This window comes from Montipora foliosa, chromosome 1 (genome assembly GCF_036669935.1).
Source record: "Montipora foliosa isolate CH-2021 chromosome 1, ASM3666993v2, whole genome shotgun sequence".
NCBI lineage: Eukaryota > Metazoa > Cnidaria > Anthozoa > Scleractinia > Acroporidae > Montipora > Montipora foliosa.
The window spans coordinates 16,448,535-16,468,534 of NC_090869.1; the positions used below are offsets into that span (position 1 = coordinate 16,448,535).

The window sequence follows — 20,000 nt, forward strand, 5'->3', positions numbered from 1 at the left end:
ACACACGTATTTGGAGTGAAATTTATTGGGCTTTATGGAACTGTTGTTTTTATTGCGATTCGGGACTTTTCCAGTTGAGGAGAAAACGATTTGTGGAGTGAGGTCTGGCCAGCGATGGATGGAGTCACCGGCCTTCCCATTATTTCAGCAACGGCCTTCCGGATGACTTCACTAAACGGCGTCAGAATGGCTCGAAACTCGCCAAAAGAGACAAGTTGGTCACACATTTGAGGTAGGAAAACTTTATTTCAAATGAGATAGTCATTTACACAATTTTTTTACGATCGGTGATTTTCCCATACAATTCTCTATATACACAAACTGTGGCATACACCACGTATTTTCAGCTTGGGGCGCCTGTGCACAATCGAGAGGTTGAGTGGCCGTGTAATTGAAAATCTAAACATCTATGAGATACAAAAAACCGACTTGCGAATTACCGCAAATCAAAAGCTGACAAGCACAAAAGCAGAAGAAATGGTTAAGTAAATATGAAGTTTGTTACTATCTGAATGTATTTGGGTCAGAGTATTAAAAAGGGATATATTGTCACGCAAATTATTTATGTAATTTCATGACACTCAAAATTCGCAAAGAAGCGCGAGTTTCATGTACACAATCTTCGCACTAGCAAGTCGCAGCAATAAAATTGGATTAACCAGGAAAGAATATTGTTGGCTTCCCAAATAAATTTCACCTTGCACTACAATGACAAAATCATTTGTCAGAGAAATAAAATTCCTTTCTCCTCGTGTATCACATTTCAACGCACGTATGCAAATTTGTTAACTCATTTTCAACCCGATTCCCGGGAAAAATACATAGTGTTAGCAAAAATATTATTTCTCGTCAAGTGTTGCATCTTTTATGTTCAAATAACAGCTAAAAATAAAGATTTTTTAACGATCTATCCGTCGGCTTCCTGGGAGAATACTCTCTAGAGAGTAAAGGAACTTCCGACGTTAAATAGGGTGTACCTTTACCTTTACCTAGATATTTTTTTCATAATTTAATATTATCTGTCAAAATTTGCACAACAGTCAAATCATAAAAATAGCAACGCACGGGACAAATTTAGTCGCATTATCTCTTTGTCGAATTCTAATGCTTAACACAGGAATTTTTAGTTATTGTGAAAATATTTCTATATTTGTTAGCAATCATCCTTTCAAATTTCAGAGAAAGCGACCGGTCTGCGAATACTTTACGAATTTTTTTCAATGGGATGTCAAAAGGCCAAGTGGATGTTATATGCATAATCGAGCAAGTTGCGCGTGTGACCCGTTATAAATATTTTTTCACAAAATGTTCCCCAATCGTCAAGTATCACCACAGAAGAAACGAAAATCATTCTAAAAGCTTATTTTACGCAAAAAGTAGGTTCTGGTGGTAATTTTGAGTGTGGAAATCAAGTTTACAGCAGACGACAAATGCAAACTTACGAGCCATGGTAAATTTAATAAGTTAACACAACAGAAAGAGTCGCTTACCTTATATTTTGACACGAAAATGCTTTACTATTGCCATAAAAACTATCCAGTTAAGCTCGCATATTACACATGATGAATTCATAAAAGCCACCATTTTCCAGCGAAATGATTTTTGAAACAAACAACATGCTATAAGAGGCAAAAAACCCTTCCTATTTCATTTAATACGTGCGTGAAGACAAGAAACTCAATCGTGTCAAATTACACTCCGTGTCAAAAACGCAACACGGTAAATAAATTTCCCACGACTGTTTAGCATCAAACCCTTCACTGAAAAACCCTTTACTTGAATTATCAAGCAAAAAATGGGCAACAAGCTTTCTTTCAAATAATTTTTGACTAACAGGAATTTGTGAAATTTCCAGTTGTTAGCAGAAGACTGTGCAGAATTGAGTACAGATCCAAGTCTCTGTTTTGTTAAACCCATAAGTTACTACAGAATTTTCCATTTGATTTCAGCGTTGTACAAAACACCACACTCGTACAATATTAGAACTACATCTCACTTTGATTACGGCTCGACGGGCGACAGATTGTTGTCGAAGTCCATTACTCGTCGCTTTTAAGATTCCAGATTTTTTTTTCAGCGCCTTTCTTGTTCAGTATCCAATTGACTTTCCATTATTAAGCTCCATAAGGGTATATTTTGCTTAAAAATCCACTAAAACGCCATTCGCGTTACATGACTTTCGACGCCATTGCCGGTTTCGTTAATCATTCTACTATGTCCACCAGAGAAATCTACGCATTTCCCACTACCCTCTCGATCCTAAGACAATACACGCAGAAGGCTCTATGCATAAAGACACCACTTAGCAGGGAAGTGACAGGCAAGACTTTTACCGACACGGAAAAAAAAAAAAAAATAATCTACCTATTTTCCGACTGGATTGCCATAGGCAACCCAGTAATAATTAAAGACATTACATTCAAAACGTTAGGCGTGCGGTGAATTTCTCTTTGAGCAATCAAGGACATGAGAATTAATGTTATGCAATCAGTAAGACTTTAAGGAAGAGGTCTTTTATTTATACTATGATCTGTTTCTCAAGCTGATTTGTCGATCCCAAAACACAACCATTTTACTTTAATAATTGTTAAAAGAAAGAGAAGAAAGGCCGGAATGGAAAACTTATCTCTTTCAATTATATCCAATTGTTTGCGAACGAAGCCGGAAGTAAATTTGACCTAAAGAATCAATGATTTCAGCAACATATTTCACTGCAATGTTTCTTTTTCAGTGAAAATAGACAACTCAAAAGCAAAGAATAGCGACGTACCCTGAATGTTCGCAAAGGTGATGACTGCTTTTCCTTTTTGGGGAATATGTACATGATCGAGCTCGCCTCCGCCATTCTGAGCCTGCTGAAAATATATCACAATAGCACTGTCTGATGTTTGATGCGAAATACGTGTGACTACCACGCTTCTTGTTGTTTGCTCTTCAGTAAGAACTTTTCGTTGCGGACCTTGAGACAGAATGCGGTCTTTCCCGCTCGCCATTTGCGAAGAATCCAAAGAAATCGCTAATCTGACGTCGCAAAAATTGGTTTCGTTTCCTAGAAAGTTGGATGAGGAGTCTGGAACCAAGACAACTGAACTTCCGTCATGCAGGCTTTTTTTTGAAGCTCTTTTCTCTGATTATCAGCCGATTTTTAGTCATTAAGGTACCGATAAAAGACATTTTAGAATTACCCTCTAAAGCAATATTATATGTTTCGCAATACAAGCTTTTCTTGCATGCAAAATTGGCTGGGGATTCCCGGAAAACATTACGTCATTTCCCTTCTATGTTTCGGTTTCTGAGAAAAGTGAGTCTGTCATCCGTGGCGTGTTCATCGCAAATGCATAGGCGTGAAATATGGATGAAAGATGGATTGCTTCAGTCTTAATTCGCACAGTGGACCGCATTCGTAATATTGACCCGAAGATTATCCCACGAAGCATTCTTGTAACAGGATTTCAAGCGTCAACAACATCGGAGCAATTAATTATTCACTTCCAACGCATTCAGAATGGTGGTGGAGATATCGAAAGTATCACACGCAGTTGTAAGAGACAATCCGCTGTTATAACATTCCATATGCCTGAAGGTGAGAAAATCTTGGGATTTTATGTTACTGGTTCATTTCAGGATCGGAGACGTGTGAGATTTTCGTGCAATATGATTAGTGTGTAAATGTAAATTCTCTGTTTCGCTCTCGGTTCGATTTGTTTCCCACTTAACACTCATTGTCTTTAACCATTTATGACCATTTATGTACAAGATAAAGGCTGACTAGTAAACCTCGCGATTTTTTTAGCCTTCATACAATGTTAAATATTCTTTTAGTTTGTTTTACATTTTTGGAATCGTAACTAGACGCGCCGTGAGCGTAAACTAGATTGTCTGTGGTACATTTTACTCAAAAACAGAGGGCACTGAGTTGGGTGGTATTTAAGGTGCGAAATTGGATTTTCCCAGGAGTAATGCTGGCTGCGCTAATCCGAAAATAACAAAGAAAAATGCCTAGGAATCCAATAGCTACTCCTGGCAACTCCTACGCTGGGAGAAGCAGGCCAGGGGATCAAGCTGGAATCCGAATGTGGCATATTTCTCATCATCCCCAGAGTTGCTCAGCCCAGAAACGAAACACTAATTAGTTCTATTTTGTTTCCTCAGAAACAAAACGTATCTATTTTGAATTTACACAGTGAGGTGTATTGGCCAATCAAACTAGAGTTTGTAATTAACAACTATTCACCGAAGTGGAGGTGGCTAGTGGTGGATATCCACCTCTATCCAACGACACTAAGGTGAAGAGTTTTTTTGTTTATACTAAAACAGTGAGATAATATAGCACAGAAAGATGATTTTAACTCATTATTCCTCCAACGATTACAATATTTTTGTTGCTCGGAGGTGAATAGCAAAGGATATCCAGAGTTTGAGCAGCCAATCAGGGAATGCTTTGAACGCTCTCCAGTATTTTAGTATCTATACCAATAGGTGTTATAGCAGTTGAGCCTACGTCTCAGCGGTGTTAGTTTCAGGAGACACGAAAACGAGGCTTTCGGGTCAAAAGAAGAATTTCTTACCAAAGGACTGTGTGATTCCTTGATTCTCAACTGTTTTCTTTGCTTTTTTTTGAGTAATTCGAGATTTGTCTGGCCTAGACAAATAGGTAGTGTTATATTCGTAAGCCAAGTCAACCCACGGTGTCATACAACAGAGACTGATATTTTAATATGCACAGTTTATTTCAGAACTTCCTGGAACTTGCTGTAGCAATAAAAAAGATGAAAAACTTGAACTCTGCAATTCGAAACAGGAAATAGAAGTTTATAAACGTGAATTCCTAAAGCTGTGTAACTAATTTTTCTAGTGTATTCTGAAGTCTTCTTATGTGGTTTGAACTAGCTTGACCATACAATAAACAGAAAACTAGTATAATAACATTCTAAACTGTGATATAAGGAAAATCGAATAAATAATAAAGAAAAGACACTTTAACCAAATGATGAAATAAAAACATTATTCTACACAAAACTGGAATATTCTGAACTTACTTTAATCTCAGAGGTGTCAATGATTCCTTAAATTTTTACTCGTGAGAGATGATCTCTTGCTTTCCGGATGATAAAAGGAGTAAGCTGTGCGGTGAGGGCTAGATATAAGTTACTTTCAAAGGAAAACAACGAATTGTTTGAGGACAACAGGCAAGAAACGTGAGACCTAAGGAACTACAAAATTAATGACAAAATGAGACTTAATCACGTGGAAGTTGAAGTTTGATAGGGATTCTATCCGTCCATTTGTAGAGCAGAGATTACATGAGAATGCGCATGCGCAAAGCCGACCAATCTTAAACATCGAGAGTCCACATGGGGTAGCACTTGGTATAAGACCTCACTATTATGTCCCGAGTTACACCCACACATTAGCTATGAGACAAGTAGTGTCACCTATTGCCTATAGCACTGCTATTGTAGCTCTAGTTGCTGTATTATCTGTAATTGCTGTAGTAGCTGTAGTTGCTGTAGTAGCGGTAGTATCTGCAGTAGCTGTAGTATATGTAGTATCTGTAGTAGCTGTAGTTGCTTTATGTCCATCTTGAAATGATGATATGCTACCCATAAGTTTAAATCTTTAAGATTCAAAATCATTTGGGAATGAACCGTCTTTCTTTTCACGCACAAAGACATTTGAATTCTTCACAATGATACCTTTTCCCAGGAATTTTGCAATTTGAAGGTCTATACTGATAGCCTGAATTTCAGACAAATTTGTGGGCCTAGAAGCACTGAATTGAGTGGGTAAGGCTAGGCCAAATTCAATTTTGTAGCCAGAGACAGGTGTTAAAATATTTCTATCCAATGTAATCTGGCGCCAAGTATCCATATGAGCACTGGTGCTACCGGTGCTGCAGAGGAGTCACATTTCAAACTCTCATTTGATAACTCACTTACACGACTTTTCTCAGGTGTTAAATGGTCTTCACAGCACTTTGTTTCTTTGTCTGGATCTGGCTTGTTATGTTGAACGGGTTTACGGTCTCGCCACGTGATGTTTATCGTGATTCTTTCCTGGGCTCTCTGCATAGTTCTGAGTTTCAAGGTCTGTTGTTTCATAAGATTCCAGCTTTCTGATGCATAGGTGAATGCACTGTGCATGTTGATAAAATGCACTGGTCATAAACCTGACGTTTAAGAATGATCGGAATGTCTTTGTTGCTGAAGATCGCACTCGTCCTGCCGAAAGCTCGTCACCCAAGGGTGATACCTGAAGTATGGCAAGATAGAAACGTGACAAACACAAAAGCAATGGAAATGGGATCACAAAAAGCTTTGGCTAACTGAATGGTTTTGGGTTAGACTGAAGCGATAGGCTGTTGAAAAATCCAGTGTAAACATAGAGTGAGCCGAATCAACATGTTTTATTTGAAATAGCTTCTTGTTTGTTAATAATTGTTGCAAAAAATAAATATGATCAAGAACGCAAAAATTCATCTAAATGCGCAGTAGATAAGCTTACAGAAATTATGTTATCTTCCCAAATAAACTTCATGTTACACTAGAATGACTAAACAAATATTTTCTGACGTGCAAAACTATGTCTACCTATTAATCATCTGCAAGAAATAACACTTGAAATACAAAATGGCTAAACATTGTTGTCATCTTAATAAAAGCAGGCCCGCGGCCCAGCGGCCCACGGCCCGCCACGGCCCAGCGGCCCACGGCCTGCCACGGCCCAGCGGCCCGGCGGCCCGAAGGCCCAGTGGCCCGCGGCCCACGGCCCGCGACGGCCCGAAGGCCCGGTGGCCCGGTGGCCCACACAGTTTTGTTGTCCAGCGGTAAATCCACGCGCATGCACAGATTTGCATCGGGTTTGGGCGCAAAAATGAAAGACGGTGAGTTTGAATTCGTTTACCATTTTAATAGTCATTTCAATTCTTTTCGATCATTTCTTTCGTTGCATGTTACTAAGTGAAAAACGTCATTCTCTGTTGTTTTCGTCTGTTTACAACAACAAACAGAAACAAGGATTCAAATGATTAAAATGGTAAACAAATTCAAACTCACCGTCGTTCATTTTGCACGCCCAAACCCGATGCAGATCTGTGCATGCGCGTGGATTTACCGCTGGACAAAAAACTGTGGAAAATCAGGACTGGGCTGCCGGGCCGTCACGGGCCGCTGGGCCGTGGCGGGCCGTGGCGGGCCGTGGGCCGCGGGCCGCTGGACCGAGGGCCTGCTTTTAGCAAAACCCAAATGAAAACAACTCGCGTATTAAATATCAACATACATATGCAAATTAGTTAAGTTCGAATAATTCCGAACACCATCAATCCACAAAGACTGAAAAATCGCACAAAAACCTTTTACAGCCAAAACTTTTATTGAAACAAACAACATATTTGCTATTAGATGGAAAAAAAAAACTTCCCTGTTTATTGTGTGCTTGCAAACAAGCCGTGACACTCCATGTCAAACACCATATATACGCAACTAAATAAATTTCCCTCCAGAATATTTAATTAACCTGCAATGGCGTCGAAGGCATTGTAACGCGAAGAGCGTTTTTGTGGATCTTTACACAAAATAGACCCTTGTGGATCTCAAGAATGGGAAGTCAATTGGATAAACAACACTGCAACCAATTGAAAAATTCTCTGGTAACTTTTTCCGCTGGGATATGGGTGTAACAAATTCAGAGAAGGAATCTGTGATCTCTGTTGTCTGGCTATTTATATTTATTTGTACTCAACTCTGCACAGTCTTAGAATAAAAAACAATTGGAAATTTGAGTAATTGTTGTTAGTCAAGAATGATTTCAAAGAAAGCTTGCTGTCCGTTTTTTCATTATTCAAGGAACGGGTTCTTCAGTAAAGGGGATGATCGTGAACACTACTGTGTCCATCGCATAAAATCTACGCAATTCTACTACCCCGTGAAACTTACCAAAAGTACGCTCAAATACAAGACTCTACAAGACTCTATGCACAAATACAATACTTAGCCTGGGTAGTGACAGAAAAGACCTACTGCGCAACTTTTCCATTTTTCTGAAACGGAAAATAAAACGGCCGGGGAAATTCTACTCATATTTGACTGGATTGCCTACAACGACAACGACAAAATTTATTGAAAATTAGAAATAAATAATTACATTTCTTTCGCCCCGCAAATAGCTTATAAACTAATCGAGGCGGGGAGAACTGAGGACATACTACAAGTACAAGGTTATCTATAGATGGACTAAATAACAGTAAAGACATTACTATACAGTTACACAGTAAATAGAATGAACTAACACACGAAACAAGAGACCGAAACAAATAGATAGAAGCGAAGGAAACAATTAAACATCAGAAATTTACGAAAGGTGGAAGATATTACGCAGAGCACTCAAACACACGTCCGTCCATCTTGTTTCGCGTGCGGGTTGTATAAGGCTTGGTTATTCTGTCACCCTCTGGTATCTGCTCAGTTGGCTCCTCTGTCTTCCTTAATTTGTTTCCACATTCTACCCGAAATTTTAGCCACGGGATAAACAATCCTCGACTAATTTTGTGAAACGTTTCAAAAGCCTTGATTTCAAAATATTTACATACTTTGCTCTTTTTTCAGTGGTCTCTTCAGTTTTGAACCGTCTTCAGAAATGTGGCGATATGGAATTAAAAGTCCAGCGTTATTCAGACGCGGAGCGCAATGAAGAGGTATTTATAAATTTACTCGCGAAGAGGCCATTTTATTGTCTTGCACTCAGCCGTTGAATAACAGCGAGACAGGATTTGATCACTTGTTTCAATGCAACCTATACCCGTTTCCACTATATGAAAACGTTAAGTAGTCATTAAGATTGGAACTGTTACAACTTGATTCATAAAACAAACAAACCGTGGGGTCTGTGTTAAGATCACTTTAAGCCTAAGTTTTAGGCATTGGCCAGGTAACTTAGCCGTTTTAAGAGGAACCACTTTAGCCCTTCCTTCCAGCAACCAACGTTTGCTCAGAAGAAAATTAATAAATTATCTTTGTCGAGAGTCAAATCGAATATTTCCATAATAATCATCGCCAACTAGGAATTCTTCTTTCTTTGCTTTGCTTTCTTTTCTTTGCCTCTTAATTAGCTAAAGGGAACTTTGCAATTCTCTTATGTGGTGTGTTCTAAGTAAACTATAGTGTTTTTCTACTTTTTAAGGTCTTTGAAGTGGTAACAGCAGAGCTTTGCATGGATTATGTAAACTGTCTTTCCCGTGGAGAAATTGCAAAGCTTTTAGGGGAAGTCAAGTCAAAAATTGGTGTAAGTTGGATTAAGTCGGCAGAGAGCTTTACGGTATCAGGAACCCTTGGACAAATTGAAGAGGCTCATATCTTTTTAGAAAAAGGACTGTACTTAGCCAATGGGATTGAAGTGGTCAGTGATCAAGAAATGAAGGATGAAACAGCATCTCAGCCACGAAATGACCACGTATCTCCACCCTTTGAAGATCAAAATGATGTCAAGAGGGATGCTGACCAAGATCACATGGCATTGCGAACAAGAGATCAAGTAAATGATCGACCAGGTAGAGCTGAAGAATTGGACACTGATCAAGGGGCTCCTTCCAAATCACATTCTTTTGAAGTCCAGTCTTTTGAAGTCCAACCTAAGATTGTAAAAGCCATTGTAGAAGCACACAAGGAAGAACTGGACAAAATAGAAACAGAGTGCAGGGTAAAGGTCCCTAGAAAGGCTGAGGGAGACAAAATGGCACTGAGACCTATGTATGCATGTAGTGCTGAAGAGTACCTCAAAGGTTGTGACCTTTTTATTACGCTATATCAGAAAACGTCCCAGCTCTTCAAAGTGGAGCGCTTTTCCATTAAAGGCGATCCAAAGACGAGTGATGCTCGTAAGGCAATGAAGAAACTAGAAAAAGAGTTTCCAGTTTCAATAGAAAAAAGTAAAGACCAAACGCAGTGGGAGATGTACGGTGAAGCCGGCCATATAAGAAAGGCCCTGAGTTTCCTGAAGAAACAGGGAGTGGAAATTGAGAGGGAATCCAAAAACGACAAGAGTGGAAGTGGTCTGAATGGAAAAGATGCGATATCCCAAGGTGATGAAGGGGCTCTGTATGGAGGTGGAACTGAGTACCCCAGAGGTGCCACATCCCCGGGTGCCCGGCGGTTGGAAATATACCATGGTTAGTGACAGGGTATAATTAAATGCATGTGTCTACAGTAGAAATAAGAGAAACTAGTGTGGACCTGGAATAGAGATTGAAGCGGCGAGAGCACAATGAAGTGAGATTGCCGGACTCGATGGCATAGGAGGATTGGCACATTCATTTAATCATCTTCCGTACTCAAAAGTCAAGGGTTTTCTTAAACATATGTGTCACTAAGTTACAAATCTATGTAGATGTGGCAGACAAAAACTATTCCTTGGAGGTGCCTCCGTTAGTTCTTATTTTCTCGTCTATATAAGTTTCTTTGTGACACACTTTACAAATCAAAATCCCGGAACCTGAGCAGCCACTAGAAATAAAGGAATGAAGAAAGAGTTTTGGTAGAGTGTACCATGCATTACCATACACTTTATTCCATCCAGTTACCGTTCATTTTAATTTCATGCAGTTTTGTTGTTTTCGGAATTTTGTTATTTTTTTTACCAGGGAGAGTAAAGTTGTCTGTTTACCAGGGTGATTTAACTAGTGAACACGTCGATGTTATCGTTAACGCTTCAAATACGCGCCTCGATCACGCTGGTGGATTAGCCAAAGCCATTGTCGACAAGGGAGGAGAGATAATCCAAAATGATTGTCGGGTCATCATGCGAAAGTGTAAAGAGCTGAAAGATGGTGAAGCAGTGGTTACAAAATCTGGAAACCTGCCTTGCAAATTTGTTGTTCATGCTTTTGGCCCTGATTGGAGTCCAAATAAAGCGAAGAAGTGCAAACAGATCCTTCGTCGCGCTTGCCTTAGCAGTCTCTCCGAAGCTCAAAAACTAAACATGACCTCCATAGCATTGCCAGCCATTGGTTCCGGCATCTGTGGAATGCCAAAAAACATCTGCGCTGAAGTCATGTGTCGTGCTATTGGCGATTTCATCAGCCAGGGAAACTCTCAGACGAAAACGATTACTGACATCAGATTTGTGAACACTGATGAGCCCTCAGTGCTTGCCTTTAGCAAGGAATTGAAAATGAGATTTGGAGATGACTCAGTGAAGCAAACGTTGGAAGGAGGCTCCTCTACTTCTTTCCCTTCTCATACTGAGGGTGACAGGTCTAAATCACGCATCACAAAGCCAGATCGTGGTACAAACCGCATGACAAATAATTCTAGCAACGGCGAAACGCATTCATTAACGGAACAGAGTTCTCATTCTCCTGATGACAAGAAGAGCGTCTTCGGTCAGTTCTCATCTCAGAGTGATTCCTCTGCCAACTCATTGAAGCTAAATGCACCTGGTTGCCGTAACGATGCCAGTCAGCCGGGGACTGATTATTCTCTTGGTCCGACGTCTTCAGCTACAGTACACAGTCACCCTTTAAGTGTCCCCAGTCAAATCTTACCTCCAGGCAATTCCTACAGCAATGCATTAAAAGGAAATACGACAGGTATAGATGCTAGTCCGCCCACAACTCAGCAACCTGCTGCTTCTGGAGGGAAGAAGGGCAGTAAGGAAGAAGGTAAGTGTATTGTGTGCATGTTGTCGTGCTTGAGGTGAACTTGTACTAAAACTTGTTTGCAAAGAAAATTCACCAAACCGAAAAAGAAATTCAACTGTTGTCCATCGATATCTTGTATCTTAAAGAGGCTTAATTATACCTGTCTTTAAATACCCTGTTACCCACAAGCAGTACCCTTTTCAAAGAAAAAAATGAAAAAACGTTTCCTCAAAGTTAGGTGACAAATGCGTTTGCTGAAAAACAAGGAATCGAGCATATTTGTACGCGACACTGACTTTACGAATAACATCCTGTAGAATGTCTCGAATCGCTAGAGTTTGCAATAGTTTCCAGTATTCAGCGTCAATTATCGTCCAGGGGACAAATTTTTTTAGCGTGGACAAGAGAACGCATGCTCTCAATACACGACCAGAAAGATAAATTAGTGTAAATCATTGTTTCCTCAAAGTTTGAAAGGTTTGCGTTTGTCTTCACTTATGGTGGCTTTTAAATGACTTACTGGGAATTAAAATTTGTGATTGGCAGATGATCATTAGTATTTTGTTCTGTTCCTTAGATTGCCCTATCTGTCTTACTTCCATTTCAAACCCACGCTCTTTGAAGTGTAAGCACGTATTCTGTTCACCATGCCTCGAAAAAGCGTTGAGTGTGCGCAACAAATGTCCAGTGTGCCAAGAGCTTCAAGGTGTTCTAAAGGGGTACCAGCCCCATGGACAGATGACCACCCGAGATAGCCGGCAAAGTCTTCCTGGTTACGAAGGTAAATTCTAGGCCACTAAAGTTGATTTCGTTTATACATTGCTACCTAGTATCAAATTCTTGTTATGGAAGGTGTCTCAAAATCCCTTGAATCCTTATAATTCCACAAATTGAATGTACGCAAAAGGTGTCCAGTGTGCCAATAGCCCCAGGGTGTTTTACAGGAAAACCAGCACCGGGGAGTGATGAGCAGTCGAGTGTTCTAGGTCATGAAGATAATTTTTTGCTCTCTCACAACATGAGGTTTGGCTGAGAATTGCTGCCACTGTGTCCAGGGTTCGATGCGCACACTCGACGTCATACGTGGGTTTCGTTTGTTGTTTTTCTACTCTCCCCCAAGAATTTTTCCTCTGACTTCTACCGTTTTCAACTCTCATGAAAAAGCAACAGTTGACTTGTTCTACTTTGATTTGATTCGATTTACCTTCTCTTCAATTAGTAGAGCACTTGTACTAGGTCATATAAGCGTGAAACTAATTTAGAGTCATAATCACTCGACATGCTATTGTACGAGGAAAAATCCCTGGTAAAGTTTACGATAGCCATTGACGCCATGAAACTAGTCTAAATGTAATCATTTATTCCATTTTCCTTCCATTCCATATTTGCAGGATATGGAACCATCATCATAGATTATAGTTTTCCTTCTGGTGTTCAAGGCTGGGATCATCCAAATCCAGGCCAATATTATAACGGCACGCATCGCCAGGCATATCTCCCGGATACGCGAGAAGGACGAGAGGTGTTGCAACTCCTGAGAAGGGCCTTCGATGCTCGATTGGTGTTTACTGTTGGTACCTCAACCACATCGGGGCTTCCAAATCAAATAACGTGGAACGATATCCACCACAAGACTAGCACGCATGGAGGGTCCTTTAGGTAATAACATTTAAACGACTCTTAACTGCTTGCTAATTGCTCAGTTAGGTGTAGTGTGCAAAGAACGACAGTTTTTTATGGCAATGTTGTGATTAATCAACCCTGCTTTCTGGCACTCAAATTGTCGCCAAAACGTTAGTAAGTGTCATGAACCGACAACTGTTCTTCAACCAACTACACCGAACTGGAGAATCCACCTTTATGTCTTACAAAGCGATTGCCGGAATTCCTGTAACGGTTTTTTAATAGTTCAAAACTGGATATAAGCCATAACGTCACCTCATGCAGTCAGTGTATCTGTAATAACAATACTGACACCCAAAGAGAAGCCACCAAAAGAAATAGGATAAATTGTACATAAAAACTATCGCCGATTGTTTTGAGAACACCTTTTCTAAAGCGATCAAAAGTGCATGGCAGAATTTTTGCAAGATTTAATCCATTTTCATCATCTTCATCCTTAGTTGAAGAAAATACGAGATACTTTCAGTGCGAGGGCGGCGTTTATTTAAAAGGCTCATACCACAAAGACAAAACATTTTGATTGTACAATTTAATTTAATTCACGAGTACTTTTTTCCCTGGCTTACCGACTTGAAGCTAACCAAAGTTTTGGCTTTCATAACCCCCTCCATACTTTTCTGTAGGTTGTCAACAACTCTTCACTCGACGTCAATGTCCTGACTGTTGCTGAAAGTTCACAAGATGTAACACAGAATGCACTTTATCTTACTTAGTCTGTGCATTTAAAAGTAGTTCAGTTGCTCTAAAGCACTTTTACCAACACAACAAACTTAAACGCCCTGAGCACGGAAGTAAGAGAAATCGGAAGGAGATCTTTATCAGCGTCCTTTCGATTATTGACTTTAGGCAAGGGTAGAACGTTTGCACATTTCCAGAGCGGTGGGACCTGATGGCCTTGGCCGATAGATGCATTAAAAATCGTTTAAATTGGAGCGGCAAGAACGGTGGAGTTAGCTTTCAATACCCAGTTTGGTATATAGTCAGGACCGGTAGCTTTCTTGGTGTCAATGCTCGCAAGAGCCTGATGAACCAGCTCAACGGTGATGATGTACTTATCAGGAGCGGAAGTAAACTCGCGATGGATTGGAGAGAAATTGAGTGGCGGGATGTTCTCGGCAACTTTGCTAAGTGAATCTGCAATGTGATCAGTGAGTTTTTGGTCTTTTATAACATCGCCATTGAGTGGAAGGCTGAGCAAGAGAGACCAGCCAGTGACTTAGTACTTTTCCACCATTTTGCAGGATCTTGATACAAGTTGGTCAGCAAGCCATTTATCGATTCATGCTATTTTGATTTTTAGTTCCCAGCCATTCATCGTATTTCTTGGTACACGCAGCCTTGAAAGGCTTATTCCATCTGACATCTGGTGCCTGGATGTACTTTGTGCAGCCCCCAGGCGCAATTACACTGTCAACTTTCCTAGAATTCAATGACTCGGTGATTTTGTCCTCCATGTGGCATTCGTAGGAATCCCAGGCTAACAGCCTTCGATTGAATGCAAATGCTCCAACAACAGAGTCATCCCAGACTTTGGTTAGCTCAGCATTCATCTATCTCTTCGAAGAAGTTGCAACAACTGCGCGATTTTGAAATTCTTGTTTCAAAGCCGCAACGTACGCCATCGTCAATCATGGATATCTCGTGCCAACGGACTTGGGCTAGGTCTTCAACAAATCTGTCGCGATCCTAACGTTTGTAATTTGTTGCTATGAATTGAATAGGAGTTGGCTTAGGCAGTTTCAGTTTGAGAGCTGAATGCACTGAATGATGATCACTTATGTTAGTTTCCACTACCCCGCTCTCAGTGAGAAGGGCAGTGTTTGATGTCATGATGACATCAAGCAAGGAAGATGACTGGGGTGTTTCTCTTGTTGGTGAGGTTACATCAGACTCTTAACCCTCGAGAACGCCTACTTTATATCCATTCTAGCATGACCTCTTCAAGTTTTGCGCTTAAAGGTTTTCTCCCACCTCCACCTATTCTGCCTCTGCTTAACTTTGGCGGTTGTCCCAAGCAGACCTTGGATATTGCTCTTGGTAGCTCGCCATTCCCGTATTCTCCTTTCATCAACTGGGAATCGCCTGGAAGCAGGTCGATTACCATAAATTATCATCTTATGTAATACTCGAATAAGCGCCGCACCGGAGCTGCGGCCCTTATTTGAGGGCGGCGGGTATTAACCATTCCGCTCCATGTGCGTCGCTTATTCGAGGGCGGCGGGTATTCGAGTAAATACGGTATACCATTATGTTGTCTTCACTGATATAAAGACGATTTGTTTAGGCTTAAATATCACAGCTAAAATACGGCAGGTACAAATTACAGGTCATTGTTTTACCGACACAGAAAGAATCCTAAGCATTCATTAAAGCTATCCTAAGGCCTAATTAGGCCTATGCAAACGTTTTTAGGCCTAAATTAATCATTGGTAAACGGTTAGGGTTGTTTCTGGGTTGGTAAAGCAATGACCTGTGACCTGTGTTTTGTACCTTCCCGCTAAAATAGTTCTTGCATCTTCATCGAAGGTCTTGTGTGATTCCTGTTGGGAACTATTGTTTTCTTTTCAGCTGTCCCCTGGCTTGTCTAAGCAACAAGGAGGCAGTGCAGCCCAGTGGTTAGGGCGCTTGCCTTGAGATTTGGAGATCCCGGGTTCAAGACACGTTCTGACCACTCGTTAAATTGCTCTTGGTAGTCCCTCGTCATCTTCTCAGCCGCACTTGTAAATAATCAGCTGGTTTAACTCCGGCCAGTTGGGACTTCTTAAAGTTGTTTCTGTTCAATGCTCGGAGATATTAGCTACGAGCTACTCTAAAAACCCGAGGGTAAATAATGATACCTACCTAACTACATCATATTTCGCATTGTGGTATTTACATCTTTACCGTCAAAAGCCGGTTGCATTACCAGTAAACTAATTGATAATCAGGAATACACTCATTCAATGAATGAAGTTTAAACATCCGAACATAGAGAGCGGGTGAAAAAGCTTGAAGGCGCCTTTTTTTTCAAGGAAATATAGGTCATGTTAGTTAGTTAAGTTAAGCCCTTGGCTCCAAGTTGGAGCATGGGCCATCAACAAAAAGCCTCCAGAGACGTCTCTTTTCTGCCACCTGTTAGAGCTCCTTCCAGTTCTTCCCGAGGACCTTCATCTCTTTTTCCGTATCCCTTCTCCAGCTATTCTTGGGGCGGCCCTTCTTTCGTTTTCCCTGTGGGTTCCAATGCAATGCTTGCCTTGTAATGCCGTTTGAAGGTCTTCTCAGCGTGTGGCCTACCCACGCCCATTTTCTCTTCCTCACTTGCTTGACCATTAGAATTTGACCTGTCCGCTCCCATAGCTCTTCGTTTGTGATCTTGTCTGTCCACCGTATCTTCGGGATTCGACGCAAACAATGATTGACGTATGATTGTAACTTTCTTATCGTTTTGACTGTCATCCTCCACGTCTCTGCCCCGTACAACAGCACAGATTTTACATTAGAGTTGAATATTTTCAGCTTACTTGATGTAGATATGCTGCCAGAGCTCCAGATCTGCTTAAGAGAGTGGAAGGCTCCTATTGCCTTATTAATCCTATTTGCAACATCCGCGTCAGTTCCTCTACATGTGTCTACTACGCTCCCAAGGTATTTGAAGGAGTCCACCTCTTCAATCTCGGCATCATTCACTCTGATCTTCCTGTTTGAGCCTGAATTGATCTTCAAGACTTTGGTCTTTTCGGTGTTGATAACAAGGCCAGCTCTTCTTGACCATTCTTCCAGAATGGTGGTTTTGTTCTGCATTTGGGCCCCTGAGTGAGATAGTAAAGCAATATCATCCGCATAATCGAGGTCATCAAGCTGCTGGGTGAGAGTCCATTGTATTCCGTTCCTGTGGCCCGTCGTCGACGACTTCATTATCCAATCAATTGCCAGGAGGAATAAGAACGGTGAGAGAAGGCATCCTTGCCTTACTCCAGTTTTAACTTCGAAGCTCTCCGACAACTGTCCTTCATGAATAACTTTACATGTGGTGCCTTCGTAAGAGTTTTTTATGATGTTAATAAACTTCTGCGGAATTCCATAATGAGCTAGTAATTTCCAAAGAAAGGGGCGATCCAGACTATCAAAGGCCTTTTGGTAATCCACGAAATTGATGTACAAGGACGAGTTCCATTCAATGGATTGCTCTACGATGATACGTAGTGTAGCAATCTGGTCTGCGCATGATCTAGCTTGCCTGAAACCAGCTTGATGGTCCCTCAAACTTCCATCCACTGCAGATCTTAACCGCTCCAACATAATTCGGTTGAAGACTTTACTTGCTATACATAACAAAGTAATACTTCGATAATTATCACACTCCCTGAGGTTCCCCTTCTTAGGAAGTTTAACTATAAGACCCTCTTTCCACTCAGTGGGTGATTTCTCGTCCTCCCAGATGCTCTTGAATAGTTCATAAAAGACCTCTGTGGTGGTGTTGATGTCTGCTTGGAATACTTCCGCAGGAATGTTGTCGGTACCTGCTGCTTTTCCGTCCTTCATCTTCCTAATAGCACTACTAATCTCTCTTCTTGAAGGTATGGCGCAGTTAACTGGGAGTAGATGATCAGCTTCTGGGATATCGGTTCCTCCAACTGGGGGTGGCCTGTTCAGGACCTCTCCAAAATCTTCGACCCATCTATGCAGCTGTTCCTCAGTGGTGGTCAGAATATTTCCTTGTTTTTCCTTGATGGTATGATTAACGTGACCAAATTTCCCAGCTAGCTTTCTGGTGGTATAATACAGGTCTTTCATGTTCCCTTTTGCTGCGGCATCCTCTGCCTCCTTTGCCAGGTTCTCTATATAACATCTCTTGTCCTTTCGAGCACTCTTTCTAGCTTCCTTATGCGCAACATCGTAATCCTTTTGCGCCTGTGCCTTTTCTGCCCGCGTCCGACTGTTGTTAACCCGCTCTTTCTTGCACTTCCTTTCTCTCACTTTCTTTAGGGTATCCATTTAGATCCATTCCTTGTTTCTGGACTGCTGCCTTCCTAAAGTGTCATCCTAAAGATAGGTCATAGCTCGATCAAAATGATGTTCCGAAAAATAAAAACAGTCTTTTTTTCTTTGCAGGTTTGGATATCCCGATCCTGATTACCTGCGGCGAGTGAAAGAAGAGCTGGCTGCCAAAGGAATCCACTGATTGAAGAGAAACTTGCATCGCAAGTGGATGTGCTTTTTCATGTAACCAAGAAGATAGACAACCTGGGCGAGTCTGTAGTACTTGTATATTTCCTGTCCACGGGAAGGTTGGCTAGCTTAATTTTTCGCTGCTTGTTACGCGGGATGCCTGTAAGGCGGACCGCGTAGAAATTACAATCTGGTACACGTGTTTTAAAGTTTCCCGTATCCCGCGGGACCACCTATGGTCTGTGTTTGTTTCCCGTATTACGTCGGGCCGAGGCACAGCCATAAATTTGCTTCAAAGCTCCCATTGTCTCGGAGTTTCACCCAGATTATTCTCTATAGTTGCGCTAACCATTGCTGATTAGGGCCAGATGAGTAGGAATTTAAACTCGGAAATCTCACAGCTATTTTTCAGTAAAACTTCCACTGAGTGGGATTAATGTATGTACCATCTCACAGATATTTTTCATCACGACCCGTAGGAGGAAAACAGCCATAAATTTTCAGGAGTATCAAACGAAGAGTTCAACCGGTCAGCAAACAATTTGTCTAAACACCAAATTTGAAGCAGCTTTCGCATGTACGATACTCATTAAAATCAGAAATCTAGCCAAAGTTGTCAGTCAGATAAAAGTGTTGCATTCTTTCGAAGATGTTACAGTTCATTACTTAGATAGTACTTTTTTATCGATCATCGCTTTGTTAGTGTTATGTTTATTGTTTGTAATATTGTACACTACATAATCAGGATAATTATAAACAAGCAGCAATAAAGGATTCGTGAGGTGCTATCGAGTCCTGCTTTGTCATCGACGAGGCTTTTGAAATTAGTTGTATATTGTAGGGGGAATCATTTTGTACCGCTTTCTAATAATTGTTAAGTAATTAAGGTAACGCACTACATGTATTTGTGCAATATCAGCGTTAACGTTATGGGATATCTGCAGACTCCGAGCAGCGCGCGCCAAAACCGTCAGCGAAGGTAGCACCGGCTGGTCTTCCATCCAATAGGGCTTAGTTTCAGTAGACCAACTGGAATGGGCTCCCGTTAGGCAATGACAGTAAACGTTGTTTAGTACTATCGAAAACCGTGCCTATAAAACAAAACATTTTTCATTTACCGTGACTGAAATGAATTTTGTGAGCTTTCGAAATGTTCCTTAATTAGGAAATAGACCAATTTCGATATATTAAAATTCAACTTAAAACACTCAACATGATTTCGAGGCTCAAGGGAATAAACTCATACAAATCCTTATTTTTATTTCTCAGAGCCTCGAAATCATATTTCTTAACGCGTGAGTGCAAGGACCACTTAAATGATGTACATTAACTCTGCACTACACTTAGGCCTTGTGCGCAGAAATACACTTTGTTATGAACAGGGAAAGAGAAAACTTTGAGTGATGTCAGTCTTCCATCTTGCTTTGAACCGCGCCATGGTGCGATGGAACCGATGAATGTCGTGTCTCTTACTTATCCAACTGCCCAATTGCAATTTTTTTATATTGAAGGAATGCCTAACGTTGCAGGGTAGGGT

At 40.9% G+C, this 20,000-nt stretch overlaps 2 protein-coding genes across 3 annotated transcripts in view; one reads left to right on the plus strand and one right to left on the minus strand.

Annotated features, from left to right (window-relative positions):
- LOC137991294 (uncharacterized) overlaps window positions 1-3,193 on the minus strand; it is a 19,630-nt gene extending 16,437 nt beyond the window's left edge. Inside the window, exon 1 of one of the 2 annotated variants that reach the window (XM_068836406.1) lies at window positions 2,771-3,193. In XM_068836406.1, coding sequence (XP_068692507.1) covers window positions 2,771-2,993 — 223 coding nt within the window. In that variant the 5' untranslated portion in view covers window positions 2,994-3,193. The remainder of the gene's footprint in view (window positions 1-2,770) is intronic. The other variant, XM_068836409.1, reaches the window with a different exon arrangement.
- Window positions 3,194-3,231: 38 nt separating this feature from the next.
- LOC138010363 (uncharacterized) overlaps window positions 3,232-20,000 on the plus strand; it is a 32,183-nt gene continuing 15,414 nt past the window's right edge. Inside the window, exons 1-7 of the mRNA XM_068857285.1 lie at window positions 3,232-3,583; window positions 8,604-8,692; window positions 9,178-10,162; window positions 10,634-11,653; window positions 12,210-12,413; window positions 13,024-13,291; window positions 18,407-18,474. Coding sequence (XP_068713386.1) covers window positions 3,352-3,583; window positions 8,604-8,692; window positions 9,178-10,162; window positions 10,634-11,653; window positions 12,210-12,413; window positions 13,024-13,291; window positions 18,407-18,474 — 2,866 coding nt within the window. The 5' untranslated portion in view covers window positions 3,232-3,351. The remainder of the gene's footprint in view (window positions 3,584-8,603; window positions 8,693-9,177; window positions 10,163-10,633; window positions 11,654-12,209; window positions 12,414-13,023; window positions 13,292-18,406; window positions 18,475-20,000) is intronic.